Source organism: Microcebus murinus, chromosome 14 (assembly GCF_040939455.1).
Source record: "Microcebus murinus isolate Inina chromosome 14, M.murinus_Inina_mat1.0, whole genome shotgun sequence".
NCBI lineage: Eukaryota > Metazoa > Chordata > Mammalia > Primates > Cheirogaleidae > Microcebus > Microcebus murinus.
Window position 1 is genome coordinate 22681146 of NC_134117.1, and position 19264 is coordinate 22700409.

The 19264-nt window shown below is 41.4% G+C and overlaps 1 protein-coding gene across 4 annotated transcripts in view; it reads left to right on the top strand.

Moving 5' to 3' along the window:
* Nucleotides 1–19264, top strand: part of CFAP43 (cilia and flagella associated protein 43) — an 81550-nt gene that overhangs the window by 32249 nt on the left and 30037 nt on the right. For all 4 annotated transcript variants that reach the window (XR_001155583.3, XM_012770650.3, XM_076009803.1 and 1 more), the window contains exons 13-21: nucleotides 2744–2884; nucleotides 3652–3833; nucleotides 5328–5477; nucleotides 7624–7754; nucleotides 9304–9457; nucleotides 11506–11610; nucleotides 12717–12794; nucleotides 15221–15346; nucleotides 18715–18819. Coding sequence is in view for 3 of the 4 variants with exons in the window: in XM_012770650.3 (XP_012626104.1) it covers nucleotides 2744–2884; nucleotides 3652–3833; nucleotides 5328–5477; nucleotides 7624–7754; nucleotides 9304–9457; nucleotides 11506–11610; nucleotides 12717–12794; nucleotides 15221–15346; nucleotides 18715–18819 (1172 nt within the window). In the remaining variant the exon portion in view is untranslated. The remainder of the gene's footprint in view (nucleotides 1–2743; nucleotides 2885–3651; nucleotides 3834–5327; nucleotides 5478–7623; nucleotides 7755–9303; nucleotides 9458–11505; nucleotides 11611–12716; nucleotides 12795–15220; nucleotides 15347–18714; nucleotides 18820–19264) is intronic.

A 19264-nucleotide genomic window follows, 5' to 3' on the forward strand; every position in this document is an offset into this window, starting at 1 on the left:
ACCAGCTGCAAAATGCTGAACCCAGGCCTCGTGAGGGATGAAAGCATCGGGGAGACAATTTAGTAGAGGAGGAAAGAGCAGAGTGCTGTGTAGGCTCAGAAAAAGGAGCAATTAATCCTGCCAGGTATGAGGAAAAGAGTGGAGGGGAAGGTGGGCACAGGTAAGGGGGCACAGAAGACTGGGGGAGAGTTTTCCAAGGGTTTAAAGTAATAGGATTCAAGGATTTTCATAAGTGCAGGATGGTGCTTTTTAGTATCCTGTTCAAAATAATAATATGAACAAAGGTACTTGGAATGATAAAAAGTCTGGTGTAACAGGTAAATGGAAGAGTTTACTAGAAGATTATCATGGCAATGATGTCTGAGAGATGATGAAGGGCCTTGAACAAGTCTGGAATTTCTTTTGTGGTTGATGAGACATCATCAGGGCTTCCAAGACAGAACTGGCATGATATGACTTGGTTTTTAGAGGGCAACTATGGCACCAGTGTGAAGGATGGAGTGGAAACAGAAGAGAATGAAACAGAAAAGAGGAGTTAGGAAGCTATAATACTAGCCAAGACAAGAGATGATAATACCCATAATCATAACAACAGCCAACATTTATTGAGGAATGCCTTAACAGCCAGTGTTCTAAGCCCTTGGCATGTGTCCATTCATTTAACTCTTAGATAACTGTTATGAGGTAAATACTACTATTATCCCTATTTTGCAGATAAGGTTAGTAAGGCACAGCGAGGTTAAACACTTGTTTAAGGTCGTACAGCTAGTTAGTGACAGAGCCATGACTCAGACGTAGCAAGTCCAACTTCAGGGTGTGTGCTCTTATCAACAATGCACAAACCCATGTAGCAGTCCTGGAAAGAGAAAAGAGAGGGTAGCTATAAATGATGGAATTAATAGGACTCGGTATTTGATTATATGTGAAAGGGAGGGATCAACAATGACTCCAAAATTTCTGGCGTGGATAGTGGAAGTTTATGTCATTAATTGAAGAAGAAAGTCTGAGGTTGAAAGATAGGGTGAGCTGACAAGCTCTGCAGGTTTAAAGCCAATAAGCTCTTCATTTGGGGATATGTGGCATAAGTTTGGAAATAGAGATATGCAGTACAAGGCTTAATGATAGAATTCTTGATCTTGAAATCATGGAAGCTAATGAGATGGCTCAAGAAACCAGAGTAGAAACAAACCTAAAATGTTCAATGGGGCCAAACAGGTGACCTCGATATGTAAATTAGATGGCACTGAGAGTGGTAGGGCCTGTGGCTGACCTCAGAGTGGATGCATATCCTACCTAAATATTCTGTCCTTTAACGTATCTGACTGGCCATAGCAGGGGTCCTCAAACTTTTTAAACAGGGGGCCAGTTCACTGTCCCTTAGACCATTGGAGGGCCGTTGGAGAGTGCCGCGCACATTCCACACATGCCCGCTGTGGGACTGGGACGAGTTGGCTGCTAAGCAGGGCAGGCAGCGGCAGCAAAAACATCCAGCGGGCCGGATAAATGTCCTAGGCAGGCCGCATGCAGCCCGCGGGCCGTAGTTTGAGGACCCCTGGACCAGAGGGTAGGATGGAAGAAGCTGTGACTAGAACCCTGGTCTTCAATTTACACTGAAGATGAGGCAGTGAAGAAAATTGAGAATGGGCCAGAGTAACAAGAGAACTGGGAGTCGCCCTCTCCAGAAAGCGCTTGAAGAAAGAAGGCTGGCTGAGGTGCAGCCGGTGACAAGTGTGAGTGGAGTGAGAACAGGTACGAGGCCCTCACGCGTTCACCAATCACCGGGTGATCCCTGGGAAAGCTGCTGCTTCAGAATGGAGAGACAAAGAGGTTAGGGAGGAAACAGAGGTAAGAAAATGAAGGCAGTAAGTGGAGACGTATTAGGAAGTTTGCAGTGGAGAAAAGAGAGTCAGATGGTAACTGTTGTGAGGAAGCAGAGTTGAAGGAAGGTTTTATTTGAAGATAGTGGAGTCTTGAGGGATGAAGAAAAGGAGCCATAAGGGACATGAGAAGATGAAAAGAGGTAATTGAGAGTGGATGGTCTAATAGGAGATTGGAGGAATGGTCCCACAATCACAGACAGGAAGAGGTTACATTTTGTTCCCACATCATTGTCAGGAAAGGAAGGGGCAGGATGGAAACAGACAGCTGAGGGTGAGCTTGTGTCAGATGTCCTGGGTCTTGTTAAGTAAGAGGAAAGGTCTTGTGCCGGACACCTAGGGGAAGGCTGATATGGGGGCCTAAGAAAGTAGCCACCCAAGTTCACGGGCACAGTCCCGTAAACAGTGGAAGGGTGATTCTGGAATGAATCCAAGGAGGGCCGCAGCTACGGCACACCTTGCAAGGGTGGATGCTCACAGTCCCTTGACCACAGATGCAGAGGACACTGAGGCCTGAGTTTACAGATATCAGGAGTGGGTCACCTGGCTGGCGTGGGCATGTGAGGGGTCAGAGCATACGGATGGTGACAAGGTGGTAGAGATGGCGCTCCCTGGGGGCCACCGCAGAGATTAGGAGAGAAGCCTGAGCCAAGCTGGGCTGGTTTGAATCTGCTAGGAGCATCCTTCATCTGGTCATCAAAAATGTCCCTGTCATTTACACTTAAAGGTCACTTTAAATGCCTGATAAATTTGAATCTAAAGATTTAGTAAAGGCAAGTCTACGGTGTGATATCTTAATTGGGATGGTAAAAGATTCTTTAAACTTACCAATGACCACTGTGGTGTTGATTTCTGTTTGCTTGTAGAGGTGGGCAAAGAGATTTTGCAAATATCCACAGTGTCTCTTCTGGAATCAGATGTCGTGGAAGTTCTGGTGCTTTCCCCACTTCCAGAAACAGGGAGAAGCAGGCTGGAAATGTTCACTCTGCCTATAATACTACCACAAGGTAATGAAAAAATAGAAGCCAATTCTGTCCTGGGCCCAGATAAGTCATTGGCTTTTTGTTTTTTGTTTTTTGGTTTTTTGTTTTTGTTTTTTGTTTTTAATCATAGAAGAGGAAAAATGGCTGCCTTTTGTCTGTCTTTACAAAGTAAAACTGATATGGCTGCTCAACAATTTATAATGTGACTTACACAAATCTGCTTGATTGCCAGGGAAAAGAGACAGGATCAACTGACACTTTTGTCATGTTGATTTGTCATTTTGTGATATCTCTCGTTTATAGCTTTAAATATACATACTCAAATTCAGGTAGATTACAGTGTAGTTACTTCCACTGATAAAATTACAAGGAAAGCTTCCTGGATAAAAAGGTATGAGAAAATAGACAATCTTTGTTTTAATGACAAATATGTCTGGGTAACAATTTTGCAAATATATGATTATAGAATAGAAAAAGCTGAAAACCTCAAAGTACTTGTATGTTTTAAGTAAGAATCTCTATACCATCATGAATTTCTTTTAATGATATGTCTCTTAAGTTAAATGACAAAATTTTACCAAGGACTTACAAAAGATATTTTACTCACTATCAGTCATTTAATACTCAAGTATTTGCAGTGGAGACAAGTTGTTTTTAAATCACTTTTATCACCTAATACCCTCTGCAATATTAATTGAGCATTTAAAATTTTATTTTGCTTTTCATAACTGTTCATAATGATTTAAAAATAAAATCAATATATTGTGCAAGTGATCTCTCTTCTTTTTCAGATCCAATGGTTTCTGAAACCTTTACTGATGAAAGAGGGAGGCTGAGAGATGAATTAATTCATAAGTACCTGTATGAGGTGGAACACACTCTGTCCTCTGCCGTCTTGGACTTTCAAAGTCACCGAATATGTGGCTTCTGTAATCATGTGCCTTACATCTGTAGCTATCCTATTCCTCGAGAAGTATGTCAAAGCTTAAGCGTGCTCTCTTTTATGTTAGTAATCAAGATTGACATATTGTCCTGATTATATATGATCCTCTTGACTACTTTAATGGAAGCATCCAGTTAAAACAAATGGCTTTATTATATTAACATAATTCCCTCGAGTTAGATAATTAATGTTATTTGTTAATCCATCATAAAATATATTTGAGCAACCTCATACTTGTGCCACATACATCATAATTGTCAGGTAAATATGCAGATGATACTAGTTTATTGCCTTAAAAAACAATATAGCATCAGAAAATCTATTCTACAGATGCCAGGGGCTACGGGGTAAATGATTTTCAGTGGAACTTTGCACCTGGGCCTTAAGGAAAATTGCACAAAATAACAAAACTGTGTTTCTGGCGTCCTTCCATTACTCTCTCTTCCAGCTCCTCCTGCATTGTGTCACTTCCTGCTGCACATATTAGCCCCATGCCTTCCTACTTGCTGCCCTTTGGCCATTGATTTTGCTGTGGATGCCTGTCTTCCTGCCCCAATAGTATCTACCTCCATTCCTCTCTAAGTTCTTCAGTCAAAGCCTTTCTCTCCCACAGTAGCTGGTATTAGACATAGAAATCCAGGAAAGAAAGAAATGGTTCGTGGCAAAGGGGATTCATGAAAAGGCTCATGGGCAAAGCAATATTTGAACTGAACTTTGAAGGTCAGATTTAGACATGGAGAAATATTGTGTGCAGTCTTGCTGGGTGTGGGCAGTGCTGATGCAGGGAGGCAGGGCGGACTTGTGGGGATAGAGTGGACAAGGGCAGTCCTAGCAAAAGGAAGGACACGTGCAGAGGCCTGGTGGGGGGAATGCATGAGACACACAGGGGGAATATTGACTTATTTATTTATTTATTTTTGAGACAGAGTCTCGCTCTGTCGGACTGGGTAGAATGCAGTGGTGTCATCATAGCTCACTGCAACCTCTAGCTCTTGGGCTCAAGTGATTCTCCTACCTCAGCCTCCTGAATAGCTGGAACTACAGGGCATGTGCCACCACGCCCAGCTAATTTTTTCTATGTTTTGTAGAGATGGGGTCTCACTCTTGCTCAGGCTGGTCTCGAACTCCTGAGCTCAAGTGATCCTCCCACCTCGGCCTCCCAGAGTGCTAGGATTACAGGCATGAGCCACCGTGCCTGAACTGATTGCTTTATTTTGACTTGAGTATGAGGACATATGAAAATGATTAGGAAAAATAAAGGTTGTCAGTGTAGACTGGGATCTTTAATGAAAGGCTAACATATAAAGAAGAGTTTCCTTCATTGGCAGAAACAAACTTTTATTTGCAAACAAAGTTGGGGAAAATGTGCAAATACAGGTGCCCACTTTATCCTGCATCTGTTTGTTTTAATGATAACGTCTGTGGATTTGAAGCTGATTGTATATGCATTCACATCTGCAATCCTGAAGAAGACGCTACTCACCTGATCTTTTCTATAATGTGGTTGTTTTCTTTGATTGGCAGGAACATACCGGTGTTGTCATTCTTAAACCACACCAAAAAGTGCAAAGCAGACAGTATGGATCTGGAATGCTCTATCTGTCTTCACATGGATTGTGGCTTGCAACAATAGCCAAATGTGGAATTCTGTGTATCCGAGATATTTATACTTTGGTAAACTCCTTTTAAAAAAAATTATGGGATATATATATATATATATATATATATATATATATATATATATATATATTGATCTTGTATAAGGAACAAAATCCCTTAGAGAAGGAATTGGAACTCTTTCTTAAGTAAATTGACTCAACTTTTTTACCACTGATGATATTAATGACTTTAGTATTTTTACCAGAGTTCCTATATGGTGAGGTTTGAATCTCTAAGGCAGGAAACTCCAAGCAGTACGATGCAAATAAAAAGCACTGGGCAGGGCAGCAGGGAGACGCACCAGCCCTGCTCCATCATCAGCTAGTTCTGTGTCTTGGAAACTGACACAAAACTCAGCTTCACTGAGCTTCAGGTGCTCACCTGTGAAATTAGGGAAGCTCTCATCATCCTGCGGGATTCTGGTGAGAGGGCTGTGCAAAGCTGCTTTGGAAACAGTGAACTGTGTGCAAACACGCTGTCTCCCTGGCCTGGAGAGCCTCCAGGATTGTTGCTGCTGCCTCACCTGAAACTTTCAGGATGCTGCAAGGGCAGATGAGGGCAGGGTGCAGCCCTTACTGAGTCCTCCTCGCTTACTTGCAGCCCTCAATGTCACCACCACGGCTACCATTTCAAATTTTCATTGTCCTCAGACCCCTGAGAAAGTGAAAATAGTTGCTTTTCCCAAAAAGGTGTGGAATCCTTTCCTAGGTTTTGAGACCGAGATGTACTGGTCAATGGTCAAATTTAATTGAGTCAGTGATTCTTTCCCAGCTTTCTACACCCACACACCTGAAGCATTGCAGTCACCCAAATGCCACACCCCCTGGGCCCCAGATCAACTAGGCCCCTGGTTGTGGCTCCTTTTGCTCACCTCTAGGAACGCATACTTGGAATACAATTGGGGCAAAACTGATCTTACTATATAGAGAAAGTCTTGAATCCCTTAGAGATTATTCTTAAGAGAATGATTTGCAAACTCTGCTACACCATCTATTCAAATGTGTTACAATGTCTGGTATACCTGATAGTGGCAAGATAGGCAAGGCCTCGGAGCTGTTCTGGATGATTCTATTACCTATGCTCACATGAAAAGCACCTCATATATTAGATTATTCATGGCAGCACTGTTTGTAAAAGCAACCCAATATCCATCAACAGAGGACTGGGTAAATAAATAATGGCATGCAATTAATACATAAACAGTATGGAATATTATGCAGCCGTGTAATACAACATGAGGAAATCTTTATGTAACAATATAGAAAGAACCTCAAGATATATTGATTGTTAAGGGGGAAAGCAAGGTGTAACATATATATTATGTATAATTTATGTAAGAAAAACTTATATTTATATGAAAATTTGTTTATACATGTAGGAAAAAAGGTAGTGAAAGGACCTAATTCTTGAAAGGTAGTGAAAAGGTAGTGAAAAGGTACCTCCTGAAAAGGTAGTGAAGGACCTAATTACATTGACAGCCACTGGAGGTGTTGGGGGATAGCGACAGGAGATTTCACAGCACACTGTTTTATAGTTTTTGAATTTTAAACCCTTTGAATGTACTAACTATTCAAAAAAATTAAATGAAATAAAAGCACCATGGTTGAGAACCAGTATGACACAGAAATCCCAGTTTTTAGTCAGGAAGTTTAAACTGTTGCCCAATGTACCATATTGGTGATGTGCTTGCATTCTGATTAAAGTGGTTTAATCAGCATCCTCCTGGGCATGTTATCTTCCATTCTTCACAGTGCCACCACCCTCTCGCATCACACTCCTAAATGGGACCTGTCTGATTCTTGAAGGTGTCTGACTTTGCCATCTCTGCTTGCTCAAGGCCCTCCCCTCGCTGTGTAGACTCCCGCACTCCATTCACTTCTCCGTGTCTCGGTTCCTGTTATAAACTGGTGATAATATTCCCTCTCCATCCACGCTACACAAAGGCAGCAGGAGAATAAGTCAGTGTTGGTGCACGTTGTTTGCACTAGGGATTTTAAGTGCTATTTATTGCCAAGAGGCTATTTCCGTACCAACCGAAATGCTGTTAGCAAACAGAAAGATTTATCCTCAAGCAAAAGTGCATGTAATCCTGTTAGAAAGACTATGCCGTAAAATTGTAAAATTGTTGTAATTTCTCCACCTTGTTCCTAAAACTATCGAGGAAACATTTGCTCGGTGCCGGAGTCATTCTCACCAGGGACGTGGGATTCAGTCAATAAGAATTTCAGCAAATGGAGAAAGCATCCTGGTGAATGGGAGAGATGATGGCACCCTTATCTACCTAAAATGGAGGTACGTGCAGTGCACAGTAAGCAACCCCGTGGGGTCGTGTTTTTAAATATATTAATAGATTTTAGGCTGGGAGCAGTGACTCACACCTGTAATTCTAGTACTCTGGGAAACTGAAGTGGGAGGATTTCTTGAGGCCAGCCTGAGCAAGAGTGAGACCCTGTCTCTACCAAAAATAGAAAAAATTAGCCAGGCATGGTGGTGCATGCCTGTAGTCCCAGCTAGTCAGGAGACTGAGGCAGGAGGATTGCTTGAGCCCAAGAGTTTGAAGTTGCAATGAGCTGTGATCATGCCACTGCATTCTTCGCCACACGACAGAGTGAGACTCTGTCTAAAAATAATAATAATATAGATTTTATTTAATTCAATAAATATAATATATATTTTATTATTGCTTAAGTACACACGAGGAAGCACCATCTGGGTCAGGAAGCTGGGGAAGTGGGGAAAATGAGGACAAGGGTCTTTAGTATGGTTTCCAGGGGAAGGATTCACAGGTTCAGGATTGGCTAGTTTGAATACTATTAGTGAGTTCTGGGGTATAGGGCTGCCCAAGATGTCTGGTACTTGGCCATGGGGTGATTAGGGGAGGGAAATGGTGTCCCTGATTGTTAAAGTATACTTTCACAATCACAAGAGGAGGTTGGGGTGTGGCCTCTGGATTGGCTAATTTCCATTTGAAAGTCATGCTCCAGGGAGAGTTGTTTACTATCTCTAGAAATTGGCTTGCCTTCAGAGGGATATGCCCCCACCCTGAGCAAGACCCCAGATATCAAAGCATCTATATATATATCCATAGTTTATATATGTATAAGCATAGCTTATATATATGTATAATATAGAGAGAAATAACTTTTAAAAATTCCTATTTTACTACCAAAGATACACATGATGACCAGGGGGTAGACACATGAAAAAGGTGTCCTCCTGCATTTTCAGTGTTGCCTTGCTTGACCTGCCAATGGATATCACTAGTCAACGAGACTCATTTCATCAAAAATAATATTTCATTGTCTCCTGTGATCAAAGCAGCAGTAAAACATGGCCTTTCTCAGCAACATTATGAAAAATGTTAAATATTGTGGAGATTTTCTATCATAACAATTTTGGTAGCTACTTATCTCAAAGACTCTTTTGAAGACTACATCATTGTGCCCACTTCATAAATGGAATCCTGAATAAAATACTCACTTGTATCTCACCACATAAGTCCTAACATATCCTTGATAGTCAGTGAATGAATAGCATCTCAGGTGACAGCAAACAAGTGTTGGAGCCCTACTTATGACATTATGATCCATCGACAATCACCTGGACTTCTGACTTTAAATGATCCATAACAATGTTATTCCAGTGGAATCTGCAGCATCAGTGAGGTTGTTAGGAACACACACTGTCCAGCCCCTTCCAGACTTTCTGAATCCGAATGTCTGCAGAAAATTGACCACACGTTTGTGTAGATATGGTTAGGTATCTGGAAATAATACTGCTAAGGGTGATTTTTATTCATTGTGATTTTGTAAGCTGTATGTTTTCTTTTTTATTAATACAGGCGTTTTGGAGGAAACTTAGCCGCTGAAATTTTTGACTATTCCCAGAGACTATTAAGTTCTATGATCCGTACCATGAACGAGGAAAATGATTATTTAAGTACAGCATCCGAAGGTCCCTTAGACTTGGGACTGGAACCTGAACCTGAACACACAGTTGAGTTCCAATGTGGCTGGCTAACTAGCTTGCCAGCTTGCTTTCTTGCTTTTTCTTTCTAAGTCAGGTAGAGGTTTGTGGTTTTCTTTAAGAAGATATTTCAATATTTCTCTTTATCCAGGTATCTCATGGTTTTCAGAAAAATATCAGCTACATCTGAGAGAAAATATTCAGCCTTTCTCAAAGCAATCACAAATATTACATCTCAGATCTCATTTAAACCATAGTGCAAGATCTGGGCTTGCCTGGAAAAAAAATCTACTAAAACTGGTGCTTGGTTAAACCACTCTGTATATACTTTCATGTCACATCTGTTGTTTAGGAAGTGTCTAGCTAGAGTACAACATTCATTTCACAAATATATTGAGTCCCTATAAAGTGCTAGGTTGTGGTGGATACAGTCATAAACAAGACACCAAAAGTTTCTGATTTCATGGAGTTTACATTCTAATTGGGGCTGGGGGTGGGCAGGGAGAAGCAGATACATAAGCAAATATATAAGAAATGATTAGATAGTAACAAGTTCTATTCAGCGAATATGATTAGGTGGATGTGATAGTGTTTGGCTGGGTAGCCTCTCCAAAGAAAAGACATTTAAGCTGAGATCTGAATGAAAAGAGGACACCACAGTGCAAAGGGTGTGGGAACAAGAATCCTGGAGCCAGAGGGGAAAAGAGCTGGTGTGGGATGTGTGAGAACCTAGGAAAGGCCTATGCAGTCCAAGCAAGCAGAGGAGAAAGTGCTAGGAGGTGAGGTCCTCAAAGTGGGAAGGGACCAGGTCACGAAAGGCTTTGCAAGCCAGGTAAAGAATTGGATTCTATTTTACATGTAATGAGGACCTAGGCAAGTGTTCTGAGTAGAGGTTAACAAGATCTTATTTAGGTTTTTGAAAAGATTACTTGCTGCCGCATGGAGAATGTTTCCTGCAGGGGACAAGAGTGGAAGCAGAGAGAGGACTCAAGGGCCTTCTGCAGAGGTCCAGGTGGAGGTGCTGGGCTAGAAGAGTCTTGTGGGGCAGGAGAGAAGTGACAGATCCAAGGTGGGTTTCAGGGGTGGAGTTGATAGAACTCGCTGACAGATTGGACAGAGAGAGAGTGGAAAAGAAAGGACTCGAGACCAGCTCCTAGATTGTTCTACTTGAACAACCGTGTAGAGGTAGTACGATTCATGGAGCTGAGGCAGACTGTGGGGGAGAAAGAAGTAATCTGAAATCAGTTTTACCCATGCTGAGCACCAGAAGCCTGTTAGACACCCAAGTGGAGATGCTAAGGAAGCCGCCGCTGGGTAGATGAGCCTTGAGTTCTGGGGAGAGGCTGGGACTGGAAATGTTGGTTTGAGGGTCAAGGGCATGTGGGTGGAATTTAAAGCCATAGAGCCAGGTAAGGTCATCATGGAAGCATGAATGGTGAGAAGCAGATGAGGACCCGACAGAAAAACTAGAGAGCCAGGGAAGCAGGGGCAGCCAGTGAAGTTATGGGAGAGCCAGGAGAGGATGATACCCCATCCCTTTCAGAACATTTTGCTGCAAAGGGGAGCATAGAAATAGGGTGGTATAGCTAAAGGACAATGTGGTCGATAATTGACAGTAGTTTTCCTAAGGCAGGAGATACTAGAGCACTTTTGGATACTATTGGGAAAGATCCAGAAGAAGGGAGAAATGGATGATGCAGAGGGAGATTCAATTTCTAAAAAAGTGTAAAGAACTCAAGAAGGAGGGAAAGATTAAGATCTTAAGCACAGATGGGGGTGCAGCCCTTGATGGGCAGGTGTGTCTGGGCCACAGTGGTAACTGGAAGAAGGCAGAATGGTGATGGTGTGGCCTGTCTGAGCCTCTCTGCTTTCTCAGTGGATGGTGTGGCTGACATAAGGACAGACCGGTAGGAATTAAATTAATAAAACACGACCTCTTGGGCAGACAAAATACTTGATACTATTATTTTTAAGAATGCAACAAATGCAAAGGAATTCAAAGCATTCATTTCTATCAGGGTGTGAGGGGAAGAACTTGATGAATTTTAAATGTAAGAAATATTTGTCTTTTTCTAAGGTACATCAGAGGATGAGGTCTTCTAGCATTGACTCATCACAAGAGGAATTAGTGTCAACTGATGTTGCAAAGGAAATTCCCTGGATACAACAAAAAAGCCAAGAGGTATTTATAAAACATGGGATAGGTTTGAAATTATACTCTGTAGGTGTGCCAAATAAATTAGTTTCCTATGGAAACCTACTGGAAAGTTAGAAGGTAGAACAAGACACTACTTGGCAGAGCATTACATCATACAAGTGTAACTTTCCAGAAAGTAAATAAATAACCTAACCATAGCCCAATCTTTTAGATCAAGTTATATGAGCCTTAAGAACTATACACAGGCTAATAGGAAGTGCAGCAAAAGTGTCCAGGTAAACCAAAGCAATGGATGAACTGCAATACTTCATTTTGGAGTGAGTTTTGGAGGATGCTTGTCTTAAAGGAAAGGGGTGGGCCGGGAAGAGGAGGGAGGATGCTGTGGCGGCAGCTGTCCAGGAAGGTGATGTAGGTAGAAGACTGATTGCAGCTTGTGTATGATTTAGCCTGTTGACCTAGTCTCACTCAAGTTCCCAATAAAAGAGGAGACTGATTTCCCTTTGTCAACTATTCACTATTTAATTTTTCACTACTTAATTATTTTCTTTCCATTGGCCATGTAATTGACAACAGTTTCAAGTTGTTTCAATGGTTGCTTACATAGTAATAGTTAGATTTAAGCAAGGTATTGCGGTGGTGCATTTCACATGTAGTTTATATTATTAGTCTTTAGAAATTCTTTATTTCTAGCTGGGCATGGTAGTGGGCACCTGTAGTCCTAGCTACTCAGGAGGCTTAAGTGGGAGGATTGCTTGAGGCCAGGAGTTCGAGACCAGCCTGGGCAATAAAGTGAAACCCTGTTGAAAGAAAAGAAAAGAAAAGAAAAGAAAAGAAAAGAAAAGAAAAGAAAAGAAAAGAAAAGAAAAGAAAAGAAAGAGGGGGGAGGGAGGGAAGGAGGGAGGGAGAGAGAGAGAAAGAGAGAGGAAGGGACAGAAGGATGGAAGGAAGGAAAGAAGGGAGGGAGGGAGGGAGGGAGGGAGAGAGATAGGAGGAGGAAGGTGGGAGGGAAAAGGAAATAAAGAAATTATTTATTTCTGTTTCTAGAGAAGTGCTACCTATGTATTGCCCCCCCACACACACACACACACACTTCTCTTGCTTTGTTAAATGGTGTACTTGTTCAATTTCAGGCCATCAGAAAGGAAGTTTATAGGTTTTCACGGAAAAGGAAAGAGATAAAAAGAGGAATCAGAGCACTTGCTAAAACTGTAAGTGTTAGCATTTCATACACTAATACATTCGGCCTTTGGTCTACAACTACTTTTTGAACTTGATTTTGTTCAACACAACATGGGGAACTATACCCCTTTTCTCTCTGCCTGTAAGCTCAGTTCTCTGGGGTACTTTAACAGGGTAGAGTTTTTGCCATAGCAGTGGTTTTCTTCTCTGTCTTCCCCAAATACCCTGTCTTATTTGGCTTTTAAATACTCATTTTTATTAAAGTTACACATTTATATTTTTACAAGTTAAATAATACTGAGTTACATAATTAAAAATAAAAAGCAGCACGTACCCTACTTCTCTAGACTCTGATCCCTGCACTTCTGAAGGGACTGCTTTCAACTCTTTTCACTTTTTCGTTTGGCTATTTACCTCCGTCTTTCTAAATTGTCTTCATAATACTGTTGCTATTTCTTGATATCTCTGTTTGACACTAACTGTGGGCTTCCTGGTATGGATGATGAATAGTTAGGTTCTCTTATACTCCCACCACTACAGCACACGTATAAACCCATGCTTAGTATACACATTATTATAGTTACATCAATGTTCTTCAAATCTGAGCACATGGTATATTATGATTACATTTCCATTTTTATAACTTCATTTTCCTTGGAATTAACAATTGCCTTTGTTTTGGATTAAGCCTTTCTATGTACTTACTTCCTATTTAGACTCTCTCAAAATGCTGGAAAACTGTTCTCATTACCGTCAAATACCTGAAGTGATCGATCTGTCAGTGTATTTTTTTAAAGTGACCTCCCTTCTAGAGCTTTCCATCTTCTATCTCCAGTTGTGGCACTTTCTCTTGCTCTGTGGACCAGGCACATGGCTGCTGCCCTGGGGACTTCTCTTGTCCATCTTCCTGGAAATCCTCTCATCTGTCTTCTGAGTTGGAGCCCCTATTTCCTGAATCCATGTGTTTTACTTGTTTCCTTGGGGTGTGTCTTTCAGTTGCTTCCTGAGCAGGGCTGCTGTGTTGCCCCCATGCTTGGGAACATCCTTTATAATATAGCTGTGCTTCTGGGGTGCCATTTAAATGTAGTCCAATGTGAATGGTGCCTGCCCCCAGAGCTGTAAGATGCTTTGGCTCTCTTCTTGAGAAAGGGTACATGGGAGGTACATTTTCTGACACGTGGTTTTTCGTAAAATGTCTTCATTCTACTTTCACATGTATTTGATAGTTTGCCTGGGTGTGTGATGATTTCCCTCAGAGTTTTGAAGGCTTGCTGCATTGTCTTCTAGCTTTCAGTGTTTGCTTTAGAGAATCCAATGTCTTTCTGATTCCTAATTCTTTGTTGGTAACCAGATTTATAACTCTGAAAACCTAAAGGGTCCTCTGTTTATCCCTGTTCCAGGTGCTTCTACCTGGAGGCAAATACTCAGGTTACTACTGCTGAGCCACAAGAAGCTTTACTGGGTGGGGCCACATACAGGTTCTGTCCACTGCCTGTTTCTAATGCAGTACCCCCAACTAATCAATCTGCCAGTTACTTTTAGGTAACTCCTGCCTCCCATATCTGGTATAGCATCTGCCTTTTTTTGAATACTGTCCTGTGGGCATTTGGGGCTATGATCATCCCTCTGATCCATCTGATTTTCCTCTTTCAGATGTTATAGTTTCCATGCTCCTGAAGGATCTTGCTTCCTCTTTTCTTCTTAACGGCAATAATGGATTTATCTATTTATTATATATTTCTTTTCTCTTAATTTTATGTTTTGTGGCAAGAAAGGACAATTGTTAGCTCATTCTCAGTTCATTGTTTTGAAACTGAAGACCCATTTTTCTATCATATTGCCTGCCTTTTGTTGATTTGTAAGGGCTTTTATATATTAAAAATATCGATACTTTGTCATATATGTTGCAGTGTGTATCCTCTGCCCCTGAGTTTTTTGAAGTTATGAGCTTTTAAAGATCATTTTTATTGTACAAAAGTTGAAATCCATACAAAAGTGGAGATAATAATATAATATATCCAATGGCCAATATTGTTTCATCTATCCTCCCATCCATTACCCCTTTCCTGATTATTTTGAAGAAAATCTTAGATATCATACCATTTCATCCTTAATTATTCTAGTATATATCTCCAAGGGATAAGGATTCTTAAAACATATAACCACAATACTATTAGTTTACATCCAATATCAATAATTCCTTAATATCATTCAATGAAGTGATGGAATTAAGCATTTTTACAGTTTCTGTTATTAGATGAATGGTTTTTAAGGATTAAACCTTAAAACTTCAGTAACAACAATAAGCCCATAACCTGATTCTTTACTCAGTAGTACAGTTAGATAAACCGAACATCTGTTTTTTTATTGATTGCTACCTAAAGAGACAAAGAAACCCATCTCTCTGAAGTTTAATTCTTTACTTGTCACCACCCTTTTTTATTTTAAAATTCAGGTTATGAAGATGATGGAAGAAAATGAAACAGTAGATAATATTGCAAAATTAGACCAACGTGAATTTGGCCTGGATCTTGAGGAACTGGAAAGGCTTAATGATGAAAGTGAGGAAGAAGTGGCAAAGGTATGAAAAACTTTAAGCACCATAAAGTTATAATGAAAGAGGTACAAATAGAGAAGGTAACTTTTTCAGAATAATGTGAATAGAACAAAAGCTTTCGCAGTATAATGTGAACAAGGCAAACAGTGCATATGAATGTATTGAGTCAGAGAATGATTGAATCTGGGGGTTGGGGCAAGCAGAGTGTCTAGGCCAGCCAGACATCTGATGTTTGTGTCTCCTCCATGACATTCACGCCAACCATTTTCCACCACATGTTTGAACACTTTGGGAAGTCTTCTCAGCCACCTTATGCCAACTTCAGACCCTTCTGGCTTAGTAAACTCTTTATTAGTTAGAGTTGAAATCTTTCTTATAGTAGATTCAAGGACAGTTAGGTAGATTATAATTGGTTAAACTATTATACCAAAAGGATGCTAATTATTTAACTGACATCTCTAGGAAGGAGGTTTCCAACATGTGTTCTAGGACTTGGTCCTGTTAAACTTGTTTATTAATGACTGGGTGAAAATATGGAAATGAAGCAGATTTGTCAAATTGGTAAATGACATGAGACTGAGAAGAAGAGGAAGTATATTGGATTACATAATTAGGATGAAAGTTTCTCAACAGACTGACTTCCTATGATAAAATTTACCTGGGATAATCATTCATCCATTCATTCTGCAATAGTTAGTGAGCACTTATTATGTGCCAGGCATTATTCTAGGTGCTGGGGATACAGTAAATAAGAGAGACACATTCTGCTCCCATAGGGCTAACGTACTGAAGAAGACAGACCATAAACAAATCTCTACATAGTGTAAGAGGGAAACACATTGGATGCTGTGATAGATGTGGGGTGGGGTCTACTTCTGTGGTCAAAGAAGCCCACTTTAAAGCAGTGACATTTCAGTAAAGAACTAAAAGAGAGAGAGAGATCTAACTGTGCAAAGGGAGCAGCAAGAGCAAAAGCCCCAGCAGGGATGGCTTGTAGTATTCCAGGAACAGAATGGTCAGAAAGGCTGGAGCACAGTGCCTGGAAGAGAGTGTCGCAGAACGAGGTGCAGGAGGTGGGTAGAGGCCAGCTGCTGATCCTGAAGACCTTGTATATTGTGATAAATAATCTGGCTTTTTGCCGGGTGCAGTGGCTCATGCCTGTAATTCCACCACTTTGGGATACCAAGGTGGAAGGATCACTTGAGGCTAGGAGTTCAAGACCAGTCTGAGCAACACAGCAAGACCCTCATCTCTACAAAAAAATAGAAAAATTACCTGGGTGTAGTGGTGCATACCTGTAGTCACAGCTACTCAGGAGGCTGAGGCAGGAGGATTGCTAGAGCCCAGGAATTTAAGGTTGCACTGAGCTATGACGATGCCACTGCACTCTACCCTGGACAACAGAGCAAGACTCTGTTCAAAAACAAAAATTTGGCTTTTGTTATTAAATGTGCAACAGGAAGCTATGAGAAAGTATCCCATTTTCTTATTGCAACAGGTAGGTACCAATCTGGGAGCTTTTAGAATGTTATTTATTTTGTTCATAACAATCCAGAAAGGTAGATCATTGTTTTCCTTGCTTGAGGAAATTGAGGCTTAGAGAGCTAGAATCACTTGGCTGAGACCAGAGCCAAGAAGATCTCCCTGTCTGCCACTACCAAGCTGCAGTCTCCTCCTCCTCCTCGGCTCTGGCTTGACTCAGGCTCGGATGCCCCTTGCTAATCTGCACTAGGTTCTCCAGTCAGTTCATCTGGACCACTTGGCAATCAGTTTGGGTTGGTTGCCTGCCCCTATCTTCTCCCTATCATTGCTTTTCTGTTTCCACGCTCGGTATGACTACTGGACACCACAAACCTGCTCCCCTGGCCCACTGGACTTCTTGCCATTGACGAACTCACCCTACTCATCCCATCCTCACCCTGTGCCTCTGCCCCAAATGCCCCTCCTTGCCACTTGTCAAATTCCTGTGCATCCCTTGAGAATTCTTCTTGATCCTCTGAGGCAGGCTTTGGTGCAGAGAAAGGCTCTCCACATGCTTGTTTTCCTCATATTGTTTATTTTTCCTGAGCTCTGGGCTTTTGAAGAGATATTAGCACCAACTTGGTTGCAGTTGTGGTCCAGGAGAGAACAATGTTAGCAGATGGCACCATAAACCCAGCTGGCTTTTGGCATGTTTGGGAGCAGAATATCAGTCCTTGGGAAGAGACAGTGGCACCTACCAGTCGGAGTTCTCAATCCCGAAGAGACTAGCCAGGCCCAGCCAGGATCTCAACAAAACAGAAAAGACCAAAACCCAATAAAGACAATCTGGACACAGTATCAGGGACTGAGCCTGGAGGATCTGATCAAATAGCCTCAGCAGTGGAGAGAGGAGGACTGAACGGTTTGGGAATTGGGCAGGTTCTGACAGCGGATATGCCAAACCAGCTGTTTATTTAAGAAAAAATAATTTAAAACTGTATTAGTCATTAACTCAATGGATCAGAATCAAACAGAAAGAAATTGCAAATTAAAGTCATTTGATCAGACAATGAATAAAATAAATAGAAATAAAAAAGGAGTGAAAAAATACATTTTAAAATCTGGGAGATATTGTTCTTAGCTGGATTGATAATTATTCTGCCAACAAAGTGAAATGCAGAAAAGGTTCCAAAGAGGATTTTAAAGAGTAAAGATTGGTGGGTCCCATGTTCACACCAGGTCTTTTGGCTTAAATAATAAGCAATAGGATTATTTAAACAGATAAAACTAATTGAAGTACCACATGTGTTTGTAAATGGGAAAATGTAAATCATATGATTCCCAAGAGTGGTGGAGCATTCTTTTTATTGTGATCTTAAATAATTGAAGAATTAAGTGCAGTAAAGACTCCCAAACAGAGGTCACAAACTGGCATTTCAAATATGTGTTGGCAAGAATTAAGCCAACATTTAGCTATCTGACAGCCTCACATAAAAATGTAAATTCCAAACTTCTCTAATGAAACAGGAAGACTTGGCTCGGTGGTCGTGCGTGCCTGCTGTCCCAGCTCGCTGGATCTGCGCACGTCAGCTATGCAGCTCCCCTCGGGGATGCCTGTCTGTCCTGTCCTCACACCCACCTCGCTTACGCGTGTGACCTGATCGCCTTCAATAGTCTAGAGGCACCTGTGTTTGACTTCAAGGAAGGGAGTCCAAGCCTACAGACACAAGCCTCCTGAGACGTTCTCCAAGGCAGAGATGTGTTCCCCAAAAGCACGTCTTACTGCAGGGCAGCTCAAGTGTCAGGGAAAGACAACCAAACTCTGCCTCTGAGTGTGCGGCTGTGACTACTTGGTGAATTTACGGCGGAGGTCATTGTTTCTCAGGCCACATTTTCATTTTTATCTTTTCCCTTTATCTGTGTTCTTTCAGTTGAGAAGGGATGCAGAGATGCACAACCTAGCCAAGAGCTATTTGACTGAACTGATCAAAAATGAATGCTGGGACTCCATGGTGGTAAAAGGTCGAGCTCTTAAGGTAACGGATAAAACCCCGGGTACAAGACTTGATGAGGATTGTCGCTGAAAGTCTCATAGCAGGAGATTTTTAAAAACAAATAAACGTAAGAAAATCCATATATAGCAAAGCACCGAAAGTATGCCTTGCTCCTTCCCATACTGAATTCCTGATGGGCACTGTCTCCTGACTCCTTCTTCCTTCTCTGCTCAGTCCCCATGTGCTTCCAAGCCAGCATCTCCGAAGATGATAGTTCCTGAATCCAGGTCCTAATACCTATCTACTCCAAAAGGTCACCTCTCTCACATTCCACACAGATCGAAGATGGACAAAGTCTTGTTCACATTTCTACTTGTGCCTGCCTTCACATTTTCTAAGGAGCTGTTTTTCATGCTTTTTCACTGAGATTCCTCCAAACACAATTTCCCTCTTTGTATAGGGTGACTGACTGAACAAACGTTTCAGT